Source organism: Heteronotia binoei, chromosome 15 (genome assembly GCF_032191835.1).
Source record: "Heteronotia binoei isolate CCM8104 ecotype False Entrance Well chromosome 15, APGP_CSIRO_Hbin_v1, whole genome shotgun sequence".
Lineage (NCBI taxonomy): Eukaryota > Metazoa > Chordata > Lepidosauria > Squamata > Gekkonidae > Heteronotia > Heteronotia binoei.
Window position 1 is genome coordinate 8,004,229 of NC_083237.1, and position 13,284 is coordinate 8,017,512.

General features: G+C 41.3%; 1 gene segment (V, D, J or C); it reads right to left on the reverse strand.

Annotated features, from left to right (window-relative positions):
• Window positions 1-8,813: 8,813 nt before the first annotated feature.
• On the reverse strand, window positions 8,814-11,531 carry LOC132584622 (immunoglobulin heavy constant mu-like). The segment is given in 4 exon segments: window positions 8,814-9,208; window positions 9,651-9,992; window positions 10,584-10,910; window positions 11,288-11,531. Coding segments are annotated over 4 exon segments (1,308 nt in total).
• Between the last annotated feature and the right edge of the window lie 1,753 nt (window positions 11,532-13,284).

A 13,284-nucleotide genomic window follows, 5' to 3' on the forward strand; every position in this document is an offset into this window, starting at 1 on the left:
TCCCCTAATTACGTTTTCAAAAAAAGACATTGAAAAGAAAAAATAAAATTGTTGGTGGGAAACTCAGAATAATTTGACTGAGATTGTTGTCTGAGGTTTTGGAGGAGCTATTTTTGAGCTTCAAAAAAGGTGGCAGGAAACTTTACTCCCGACTGGACTTCCTCTTTTTTCTTGTTTTTCTTGCCTTGTTGACTTCATCTCAAAATCCAGAAATTCAGTTTTTGGAGAAACCAAAACATATTGGCCTAGTTGGCTGAGATTTGCTTGACCCAACTCCCAGAATGTTAAACTTATTTATTAAACTGTTTATTAAACTTATAAATCATTTTTTCCCCTCCTGACACTCAAAATGAAGCAAAAGACATAAAGACAAAAAGTTGTCCAGGGGATGAAAGAAATCTAAAATAGCTTCCTCAGGCTTGGGGCTGGTGAAGGCCTCATCTTATGTGGTTCTTAAATCAGGGCAGTGGACTCAGAGCAGATGTGATGCTTTTGGGATTTCTTTCTTTCTTTCTTTCTTTCTTTCTTTCTTTCTTTCTTTCTTTCTTTCTTTCTTTCTTTCTTTCTTTCTTTCTTTCTTTCTTTCTTTCTTTCTTTCTTTCTTTCTTTCTTTCTTTCTTTCTTTCTTTCTTTCTTTCTTTCTTTCTCTACATTGTTGAGGGTCCAGTTTGGAGTGGGGCCCATGGTTTGAAAGGGGAGGGTTAAGTTCCTGTGGTATTTTCCTGGTATAAAAGATGTTAATGAATGAATCCCAGCCTCTCTCTCTCTCTCTCTGGAATAAGCAAAACTGCAACTAATCGTAATATAGAGCCTTCACTGTTATGGCACCAAAACTCTGGAACTCTGTCCCCAGAGTGACTTATCTGTCTCCTGTTGCTATCTTATGCCAATAGGTGAAGGCCTTTTTTTTTTTGATTCAGATGAATCAAAAAAAGTCTTCACTCACTGGCATGATAGCAAGATCCCCCAGTGATCCATCTCCCTGCCGTATTTATTGTACTGTATGTGTATTTTAGTTTGTTTTTAATTGTTTTAATGATGTGCTTTTGTTTGGTTTAATGGCTATCACCAGACTTTCAGCTGAGGCAGTGGATGTCACTTGTTACTGGCCTCCCTCCTTCATTCCATCCCAGTACTATAAGATCTACTGGATTTGGACAATAGGCCATGTCTGTGAGGCAGAACCTGCCATCTTAGCTTATTGTCATTCTCTAGTTTTAGATGTTATATAGTTATATTGGTCTTTTATTGTTTTTACTGTTGATTTTTTATGATGTAGCCCATCCTGAGCCTGTCCTACGGGTAGGGTTGCCAATCCCCAGGTGGGGGCAGGGGATCCCCAGGTTTGGAGGCCCTCCCCCTGCTTCAGGGTCATCAGAAAGCAGGGGGAGGGGAGGGAAATATCTGCTGGGAACTCTATTATTCCCTATGGAGATTTATTCCCATAGGAAATCATGGAGAATTGATCCGTGGTTATCTGGGGCTCTGGGGGGGGTGTTTTTTGGAGTAGAGGCACCAAATTTTCAGTATAGCATCTAGTGCCTCTCCCCAAAATACCCCCCAAGTTTCAAAAGGATTGGACCAGGGGGTCCAATTCTATGAGCCTGCAAAGAAGGTGCCCCTATCCTTCATTATTTCCTATGGAAGGAAGGAATCGAAAAGGTGTGCTGTCCCTTTAAATGTGATGGCCAGAACTCCCTTTGGAGTTCAATTATGCTTGTCACAGCCTTGATCTTGGCTCCACCCCTAATGTCTCTGGCTCCACCCCCAAAGTCTTCTGGCTCCAGCCCCAAAGTCCCCAGATATTTCTTGAATTGGACTTGGCAACCCTACCTACGGGAAGGGCAGGCTAAAAATTGAATTAAATAAATAAATAAATAAATAAATAAATAAATAAATAAATAAATAAATAAATAAATAGTTTTTAAAAATTGATGTACATATTTAATAATAATAATAATGTTTTTATTTATACACGGCCCTCCCCGCCAAGGCAGCTAAAACCTGTTAGCTGCCTTGACGGCCCTCAGCTCTGCTGGATGCACAGTGGTCAACCAGTTCTTCTGGAAGTCCAGCAACAGGGCATAGAGGCCAGGGTCTTCCCCTGATGTAGTAGTATTCAGAAGTTAACTGTGTCTAAATGTGAAAGTTTCCTTTAGTCACCATGATTGTAGTCACTAATGGACTTCTCCTTCATGAATCTGTCTGACCCCCTTTTTAAAGAGCTGTGCCTGTGACCATCACTATATACTCTTGGCAGTGGATTCTATATTTGAACCACTCACGGAGTAAAGAACTATTTCTTTTTGTCTGTCCTGAAGGCAGTGTCCATCAGCTTCATTGTATGCCGTCTACACGTTGTCCCTCATGCATAATTTTATAAACCTCTCTCATGTCCTCTCTTGGTCGTCCCTTTTCTAAACTGAAAAGTCCCAGGCTCTTCAACCTTTCTTGCTAGGAAAGTTGATCAGGGCAAAAAGGAGGGGTATAGATTTGATGCATAAACAAATAATAAGAATTCACAGGGGAAGGAATGTGTTAATTAAGAATATAGCTTTATTATATACATATAATCATAATAAAATGACCAGTCCTCTGGGTGCTGTGTACAATGATCCTCTGTCTATTTCCCCCTGAATTTAAAAATGAAATATCCTCTTTGTAGCTTTAAAGTAGGTACACAACAAAAAACTAGAATAAATTATGAGCACCACAGAAAAAGAGAAATACCAACAAAACAGAAGCAAACGTGCGCCATATATATTGGGTGGATTTAAAATGTAAACAGATTGTTGAAATCTACTTGGGCACAAATGGAGTCTTAAGAATATGATGTAAAGCCCATGAATAATGCAACTCCTCTGGTCAGTCATCTTGTAGAAGAGAATGAAGAAGTTGAACCTTTCATTAGGGTAGCAGTGAAAGAAGGTCTGGTTCTTTGAATGTGTTGCTATTTCACACAGAGTTGTGAAAAATAGAGCAGGATGATAATGCAATTCAGTATTCTCCCAAAAGTGATAGAGAGCTCCTTGATTAACATTTTTCCAGAAGTGAGTGAAAGATGGAAGAGTCGGAGTCCTTTTGTCAGTCGTTATATAAAAATTGTTGGTTTTGCTATTTCACCTAGAATTGGGAAAAGAAACTAATTAATATTTCTCTAGGGAAAGTGTTACACAACTGCCTTTGCAACTATTCTGTCATCAGGTTTATCATCACCATGTTTTGAGGAAAGAAAGATGCATTCTAATGGCATGAGAAATCTGTCATAACGTATAGAGCCTAAGATTTGTGGTGGTGGTGGGGGGGAGTCAGTGATGGCAGCTTCTGTGATAAATGGGATAACTGATTTTATCCTTCTTACTGTCCAAGATATGCATCTTTGCATTCTATAAATCCCTTGTTGACACGATGTCCTTTTTTAGAAAGACTGAACTTTCCAACATATTGCCCAACATATTGGAGAGTCAGTTTGGTGTAGTGGTTAAGTGTGCGGACTCTTATCTGGGAGAACCGGGTTTGATTCCCCACTCCTCCACTTGCACCTGCTGGAATGGCCTCGGGTCAGCCATAGCTCTGGCAGAGGTTGTCCTTGAAAGGGCAGCTGCTGTGAGAGCCCTCTCCAGCCCCACCCACCTCATAGGGTGTCTTTTGTGGGGGAGGAAAGTAAAGGAAATTGTGAAACGCTCTGAGACTCTTCGGAGTGGAGGGCGGGATATAAATCCAATATCTTCTTCTTTTTCTTCAACCTTGATCTGGGCCATCCAGTTTTGGTTTTCTCTTGCTCTACTTCTCTCCCTTTTTAAAATGAATGGCTATTGGACCACATTGCGTAATCTATAATTCCTCCCCCCCCAAAAATCCTTCCTTCCATATCCTATTTACTTTACCTTGATGACTGTCACAGTGGCACTGTAGAAAAGGCTCACGAGGAAGAGGATGATGAAAGTGGAAAGGATTGATGAGATGTTTAGGAGTCCTTCATCGTCATCGGTGGCTACAATCCCATCAAGGTAAGATTTGGACAATAAATGAAAATCAGTTTCTTTAGGTGATCGGAAAGAAAAGGACAGGTCTCAACGTAGTTGACAGAAGAAAACAACAGAAGGTATCGCAGCAACTTCTAAAGCAAGGAATGAGTAGGGAATAGGAAATATGTGCTTTGATAGGCAGCCAAATTGCTTTTGGACAGGTAACAGCCAACTCTTGAGGAATTATAGGAAAGAGTGAAGGGAAATAGGGGAAGAGTGAAAATTTTGAAGCCTTGAGACAGTTGCAATTTTTGGCATTTCTCTGTCTTGAAGAGGGAAGAGATTACGAGATTAAAAAATGCCTGCCTGAAGGACATACGGTTATTTCTAACCATGCAATGAATTTTTTCTTGGCTTGTTAATAAGAAGTTTCAGTATTCTGAAACTGTACTAAAAGAATTTATTGAAATTTCAATATATTACAGGGAATTAAAGCAGTAGAAAGAAAGATGCTACACAGAGGAGCAAAATGCTAAAACTATGAATATTTCAGTGCCCAGGACATTTAGTTGGGTAATGTGATTGTAGATCAGCACATATCTGACAGGCAAGCAACCTGTGAGTTGAGCTTATGATGGTTGTGCAGATTCTTTATGCATTTTGCATGCTAAAGTCTATCCTCTTCTAGAAAGTTTCTCCATTAGTATTGTGTCCTGATAACCATGTGGAGCCCTATTTGGCAACAGTTGCTGTTCTGGTTTAGATAATTTTGTAAAATTTCTGAATATTAAACTTCTAGCCAGGATTATTTCAACTTGTCGCAATATACCATATCAGTACAGATTGTCATAGAGTTATAGCCTGCTACAATTTTGAGGGGCAGTGTAGATACAGTATGGGTAAATCTGAGTGTTGACCATGTTATATTGGGGGATCTGTACTTGGGTCCCCTTGAAGAATACCTGCAAAGCACAGGAGAATATGGATTTCTTAAAACTCTAACCCTCACTGTTCCATTCTCTTTATAGGAAATACCCCTACTAAAAAAACCCAGTAGGGGAAAAAAAAAGACAGGAAACCATAGTGTGCCTTTCTTTTTTTCTTGTCAGGCTTTATGCAATCTGGTGTTGAGTTTTGTGGTTATTTCGGGATGGTTGGTTGTGTTAAATCCCTCTACCTCAGAATTGTAGAACAACTCTAAAACATATCCCCCTTATTGCTGTTTTTACAGCTAAATTACAGAACTAAAGTTCCAGTCAGAGCCCTAATATGTATAGTAGTCAGAGAGGAAGGAGAGATCTTAGTCCTTCATTGTGTAGGTTCTTTTATGTATTTTATTTGATTTCATTTATACTCTTCCTTTTTCCCAGTGGGAACTCAGAGTGGCTTATATTATGCTTTTCTTTTCCATTTTTCCTCATAGCATCCCTGTCAAGAAGGTACAACTGAGTTGTGTGACTGGCCCAAGCTCACCAAGAAGTTTCCATGCCACTGAACCACTCTGGCACTTATGTCTTTCAAATGGATTTTTCTAGAAAAATGGAATTTCACATAATATACATAATGGAATTGTACATAATGTATCTTCTGGAGGATACTTGTTCCCTATTCTCTATTGACTTCAACACACTGGCGTATCATGTGTGATTATATTTTTGGAGAGAGAACAGGGTGAGCAGATGGGCTGGATTAAGTGGCATGTTGAGATGAGATGAGGTAGGTCTTGCCTTTGAAATAATCACTTGAATATGAGCGAATAGTTGGAATCTTGCAGTGCTCTGAATTGTTGTGGAAAGCTAGTTAAAGCTTCAAGTGAAATGAAGGAACATAAAAGTACTACCTTGTCGCTGTGCTGTGCTGTGGTGCTGTGTTACAAGAACCATTTTGGAACACTACTTGGTTTCCTCAGGTGATGCACTGGACCGAAGATTTCTTTGGAATTGAAGGACTGGTTATTTTCAAATGGACATTGATTTAGACTTTAGATTTTAGTACAGTCCTTCCTTTTTTACGTAATATTGGTGTTCTGACTATCAGGGTAGGTTTAACTATGTATTTGTATGAAAGTGCTTGAATATATATTAATTTTGGTTGTTGTTTTTCAGTACTGTTTTGTTTGGAGGCTGGTTATCATGGAACCCAAGTCAATACCCAGTTGAGGGCAGGGGATCCCCTGGTTTGGAGGCTCTCCCCTACTTCAGGTTTATTAGAAAATGGGAGGAGGGGTTGAATGTCCACTGGGCACTCTATTATATCCTATGGAGACTGGTTCCCATAGCGTATAACGGATAATTGATCCATGGGTATCTGGGGCTCTGGGAGGCTGTTTTTTGAGATAGAGGCATCTAGTGCCTCTCCTCAACCCACCCCCCAGGTTTCAAAAAGTCTGAACCAGAAGGTCCAATTCTATGAGCTCCAAAAGAAGGTGCCCCCATTTAAGAGGTGTGGGGTCTCTTTCAATGTGATGGCCGGAACTCCCTTCAGAGTTCAATCGTGCTTGTCATGACCTTGCTCCTGGCTCCACCCCCGAAGTCCCCAGGTATTTCCTGAGTTGGACCTGAGAACTCTATTTAAGAGCTATTTTTTTTTTTGTGACCAAGCTGTGTTGTGATTGTTTGCAAGGAAGCCTGTTTAGTTGGTATCTTCCTTTTGAGTGGGAAACAGTAATGAGGAGAGGATACATCACCTTTTCCAGGGATACATATGAACTGAGGACAACTATTGTTTAGCGTGAAATATATAGCACTAAATGTTTACTTGTGATTCATTGTGTTGAAGTGTGAAGAACTTACTCTCTCTAGACATCTTGGTCTTAACTTCTTGAGTATTTCTGATTCTCAGGGAGTGGGCTCTTAATAAAAACTTTGCTACATGCAAAGGGCATAATGATGGTACACATGGTCCTTTACTAGTAGCAAATGAGTGAGACGTCTACCTTTTATGCAGACCGTTAAATAAAGGTGGACAGTCCCAACATCTTCAGAACAGATGCTTAGAATGCTATGGAGAGTTTGCCATCCAATCACTCTTGGATGACTAAGTTACTGGGGCCCAAAAGGGAAAGAATAGGATAAAACCAGGGCTTTTTTTGAGAAGGAATGCACAGGAATGCAATTCTGCCTGGCTTGGTGTCCTAATGTGCAAATGAGTTCCTGCTGGACTTTTTCTACAAAAAAAGCCCTGCATGTTAACATTTATTAAGGAGCTATATCCAGAGCTACCTATGCACACCTGACCAAACAGCAGTTCTGCACTATTTACTGCTGTTTTCAGATTTGACTCTAGGTCTGATTGGGTTCCTTCTAGCACAAGTGTTACAGTTTATATGTGAATCCAGGCGAGCCACATCTTGCCTATGCACTACTAGACTCTGAATCATTTTAAACAATGGGGTTGGGTTATGTGATTTGGCAAGCAGTGGTGCAGAATTTACCACTTTATTATGCATTTATTTATTTAGGGTCTTCCCAAGAACCCTGAGGTGGGCTTTGTCTGATTTGACAACTCTCCCATCAACAATGCTTTAAACAGGGTTTTTGTTTTTTTTAAGCAGGAACGTCGTTCTGGCTGGCTTGGCGTTGGGGGTGTGGCCTAATATGCAAATGAATTCCCGCTGGGCTTTTTCTACCAAAAAACCGTGTGAAACCAAATTGATGTCAGGAGATGTGGCCTAATATGCAAATGAATTGCTGCTGGGCTTTTCCTACAAAATAAAAAGCCATGGATGAAACAGTTTCATCCCAGAAGTAGATATGGTACCATTTACAGCAATAACTGTCATGACGTGTACATGGAACATGAGGCTGCGGGAGAAGAAGAGGCAGAAAAGAATACAGGAAAATAAAATGCCAAAGACAACAAAAGAGCAGTGAAATACTAGGTGAAAGTAGGAAGTTTGTTTGTAGGGTAAACAGATACCCTGTTACAATGTGCTACCATAGAGTACCTGCAAAGTTGCTGAGCAGTTGAGTTCATATGCCCCGGGCTGTGTTCTGTGTGCCTCACTCACTGAGAATTTGAATGCCCTGGCTTTTTGTTGTTGCATGGTTTTGTGGTGTGTCTCTTGTAGTTTAACATACCCTGCTATTGCTTAAAATCAAATAGCTGCTTTTATCACAGAAGAACACTCGAAGCGGCCTTATACTGAATCAAGGTCTGATTCCAAGCTCTCAAGGGTCTCAGGTGAAAGTCTTTGAACTGCCTACCAAGTGATCTTTTTTGGTGCAGATGCAAGGGATTGAACCAGGGACCTTCTGCATACAAAGGAAGTGCTCTGCTATTGAACTGCAGCCCCTCCCCAGGGTGTATGGTTCAATTATTTATTGATCCACATTTCTGCCTCTTGTTAATGTTGTTGACAGGGATTCTTTATCGAATTTTCATTTAATTTAGCATATTTTAAATTGTATTTAATTGCACAGAGGGTATTTTTGGATGGGGATATGTTATCTACTGGTGGTTGAAAGTGTGGTGTATGTGCACCTTAACAAGAAATGGAAAGAAAAGAATGTTTTTAGCATCCTTTGAAAACCCCAGAATAGTTAACTTGATGTCGGCAAGATTTACAAAGGAGCTTTACCTCCCTTTAAATTCCAGTGGAGTTGGGTGCCTCATTCCATACCTCTTCAATTGAAATATAGTCTCCCTTTGGTTTGAAAACATAGTTTATTGCAAACAGTTATTCTGCCTCAAATATGTAAACGACTTGACATTTAAGACCTCTATTTTTTAGATACCCAACATCACCCTTCCGTTCCATTAAAGCCCATAAGGAGACAAGAGGAGGTGCAAGAAGAGAAAAATGAAGGTGGAAACAGAGGAATGGAGCACAACTGGTGATTATGGTTAGTAGCAAGTGTTGGTGGCTTCGGAGAGCACTAGGGAGACGTTGACAAGGGTGGGTTTACCCGTATTCTTGTCTATAGTCTTCTGAGTTGTCTGGAGAGGAAGTGCCTCATGTCCTACCACGCAGGTGTATCTGGCTCCATAATTCCAATCCTGCTCTTTGACATTCAGGGTGCTATAGGTGAAGAACCGCTCGGGGGTCTTGGATTCCTGTATGGGCTCGATGGTGAAGTACTCTGACTCTCCCACGGGCTCATCATTCCGGAGCCATTTTACAAAGAAGTCATTGGGGTAGAAACTTTTCACCAGGCAAGTGACGGTAGCCGTTTCCTGCAAAGCCAGTTGTTCTGAGGGTGGGGGCAGGACATAGACAGCGGGAGCTTGGTAAGTACTACCTGAATGGTGAAAAGAAGAAAGGGTCAGTCTGCTGAATGAACTAAATTAGAGTTTTAATGTAGTTTTATGTAAAGGAAATTAACAGTGATAATCAACTGTTCTTGCTGCTTTGGTACCTACCAGGCTGAGAGACCTGTTGAACCTGATATCATTGAGGACAAAGGAATGCCAGGAATACCATCAGGATAGTGGAAAGAAACAAAAAAAGCGGGAAAGGGGAAGATGGAGAGTAACAAATGCATGTCCCTTGATTTTTAATAGAATGCTTACTGATAACTACACCTCAGGAAAGCTTTGACCATTAGCACTTTTTGAGAATGGCTGAGGGACATAAAGCAGCACAGTGAACCACCTCTGATCAGTGAATTTCATATTACAGACTGGCAAACTAAACAATTTTATTAGATCATAGCTTTAGTAATGGAAAAGAGGTACCCCTACCTTTAATCTTCTGCAGGGTTCTTGTTTCAGCTGTGGGAAGAACAGAAGGAAAAGTAACTTTGCACTTAAAGGTCTCCCCACTGTCCCATTCTTCTGGGCACACGGTTGCTGTTGCGTCTACAAATATCAATGAATTGTCTTCTTGTGCTGTAGCCTGTCCAATTATGGTCTCCAGCTGTGTGTTGTCATGTTCTCGTGTCCAGATGACTTTCAGTTCTTGAAGGTCCTGATCATAGGGAATGTTGGAGATTCTGCAGGTCAGCTTGGCTGACTTGGTCAGGTAAATATCAGTAAAGGATGGTGGGATGGTCTTCACATGGACTTGTGCATCAGAACAAGGACCTGAGAAGCAACCAAGAGGGAACAATATTCAATTTCTCAATAAATGAACATGGTTCACCTGGATACTTGAAGCATGTGCTTCACACATTAGATAATTTAATCTTTAGATACTTCTCAGAACCATCCTGGAATATGCTGATGGATCATATTTTTAAATGTAGGGTTGCCTCACAAGAACCTTGTGAGGTAGATTGGACTGAAATTGTGACTGGCCCAAGGCCATACCATAAGCTTGAACCTCCTCTGTCTTTCAGATTCAAGTCAATCTTTTTCCACTGTGCCACATTTTGTTAGTTTTCCATCCAGGTATTGATCACAAACACACCTGCTCAAGTTACATGTGGTTCGAAAATTCTCCTTGGACATTAGCTTCTAAAGTGGAATGGATCCATCATGGTCTTGTTTCTGAAGGGGAACAAATCCTCTACCATTCCTTTAAAAGTGAAATATCTTTCAAAATCAGTTTTGTAACTAAGTTCTTTTAAGGAGATAAACATTTGAACATTTCTCACAGAAGACCTTCTTTGAACTGCTTTGGGAGGGATTCTAGAGTTCTGATGTAATTGGCTTGAATGGAGCATTTCAACTTACCAAGGTCACAGACAAGAGGCTTGCTGATATTTTTGATGCTGGTGAAGTTCTCGCTGTGCACTTTGCAGGTGAATGTCTTCTCAGACACCCAGTCCCTTCTATCAACTATGAGCTCACTGACGATGCTGTAGCCATTACGACCCATTACTGCTGGTCCGGTGGTGGCAAAACCAGAGTTGAGCACATGTCCGTCCTTCAGCCACTGGACTGTGGCTCTAGCGGTGTGCAAATTAACAGCCATGCAGACAATGGTGGCATTTGGGTCAGAATTCACAAAATCTTCTAGTCGTGGTGCACGGATGATCATCTCAGGTTTAAAACAGGAAGCTTAAGGAGGAAGGGAAACAGCAAAGAAGGGAAAATTTATTACAGGCGGATCTGCTTGTTGCAAGGGAAATTTATGTACTGTTCATTGTGTTAAGACAAGAGTGTGATGTAGTAGTTTTGGAACTAGCTGTTTATTACAGAGTTGAATAATATGTGTAAACATTAGTTATTGCCAAGATTGTCTTTGAAAACTGCCTTTTGGCTTCCAGGCAGACAAGTGAGCTATATTTAATAGAATGATAAAAATAACAAATCAGTGAATCAGAATGTATTGTCGTTTCAGCCTTAGACACTGTTTCCTGAAATTGTTTCATTGCATTGTGGTTCATAGGGGGATGCTGCTGGCTGAACAAGAGACACCAAATGCATTCACTTACTCGGACGAATGACTTGTGCCACTCCAGTTCCAATGGTGTTATTAGCCTTGCAATAGAATGGCTGAAAATTCCACCAGTCGTTGGCAGAGATGGCCACCTGAGAGCTGGAGGTGAAAGTCCCATTAGGGTTGAAAACAGAAGGGAACTCCTTGATGTTATTTGCATTGATGCTGACGTTCTGGTTGTCCCAGGTAAAACTGATCACGGGAGGCACGACATCCATGGCTAAGCACCCGATGGTCATGAGTCCATTGCTTGGGATGCTCTCAGAGGGTAAAATGAGAGGGAAAAGAGAAGGGGCAGCTGGAGAAACTGTGAGAGAAGAAAAAGAATATATGGATGGAGAGTTTTTAGCAGGTATTAACTGTTCGGCCATGATTCATTTGCCAAAAGAAAATGAACCACTGCTTTGTTGCAAAAGGAAGACAGTATTTATCATTCACATCTGTTTTTTTAGAAGCATTAGGCTGCTGTTGACTGATCAAATGAGACTAATATTTTGGTTCTTGGTGTTTCCTTGAGTCAGATCAGGCTGAAAGGCATGCTGGACTTGAGAGCCATTGGGGTCATGCCCTAATATCAGGGCTTTCTTCACACACCCCCTCCAGCAGGAACACAGTTCTGGCTGACTCAGTATCAGAGGTGCGGCCTAATATGTAAATGAGTTCCAGCTATTTTTTTCCCTACCAGAAAACCCCTGCCTAATATGATTCCAAATCAGAATGCAAGCAATTCAGAGAGGAGCCCTTTGGAAATTAGTGTGCAGCTAAATTTAGGAGAACTTGGTAGTTTGGGGGAAGTTAGCCATAGAAAAGCTTACAGAGAGCAGCAGTGGTGGTTTGTTGTTTGCCTCTAAGCAGACATGTGGGAAACTGGAATGATTCATAGTTTCTCCCCAAGGTTTTTACGGGTCTCAGATGAGCACCAAGCTTCAGAAATGCCACGGGAATTGAATTGCTTTCCATTGAGCTCTTCTGAATGCTGGTCTTAACTCAGGCTGTTTTATCATATTTTCATATTCTTGGCAGTATGCTGGGCTTCCATAAGACTCAGAGAAGACAAATCATTCCTCTAAACTCTTCCTGAAACTACTCCTACATTAATGGAACTCATTTGCAGTCCCCACCTGTCCTGAGGTTGATGCTTGGCCAACTGAATATTGCATTTTAGATGAGGAGATCCAAATTGTTTCCTGAGCCTTCCCAAAGCTGCAAAGAATTGAGAGTCATGCAAAGTGATAACCAGGGCAAAGGCAATGGGTGCACTTCTTTACTTGGAGTTCTCATTTACCTCACCTCCCCACACTCCAAAAAAAGCACAACCTTTTACTGACCATTTTGTTTTTAAGTATAGGAATGTTTCAGGTTGAAAAGAACTGTTGGCAGGTAATACCCTCCTCCCTGAAGTGTTCTTGCTTCAGGTTCAACCCACCTGATCTGCTCATCTCTGTCCACCTACAGAAGAAGGAATCTACTCTCATCCTAATTATGTTGACGTTTCCGTGACCCTCCCCCACACCCATGTGGCTAATGCATCTGGGAGGACGAGAGGGGTCTTAAAAGAGACATGTTATTTTTTTTATGAAAGTATTCACTGTAAGTGGGTAAATGCTCTTGAACATGACATTAAGGATTGCCAGGTCCAATTCAAGAAATATCTGGGGACTTTGGGGGTGGAGCCAGGAGACGTTGGGGATGGAGCCAAGAGACATTGGGGTGGAACCAGGAGCAAGGTTGTGACAAGCATAACTGAACTCCAAAGAGCGTTCTGGCCATCACATTTAAAGGGACTGCACACCTTTTAAATGCCTTTTTAAGAGCCAGTTTGGTGTAGTGGTTAAGTGTGCGGACTCTTATCTGGGAGAACCGGGTTTGATTCCCCACTCCTCCACTTGCACCTGCTAGAATGGCCTTGGGTCAGCCATAGCTCTGGCAGAGGTTGTCCTTGAAAGGGCAGCTGCTGTGAGAGCCCTCTCCAGCCCCACCCACCTCACAGGG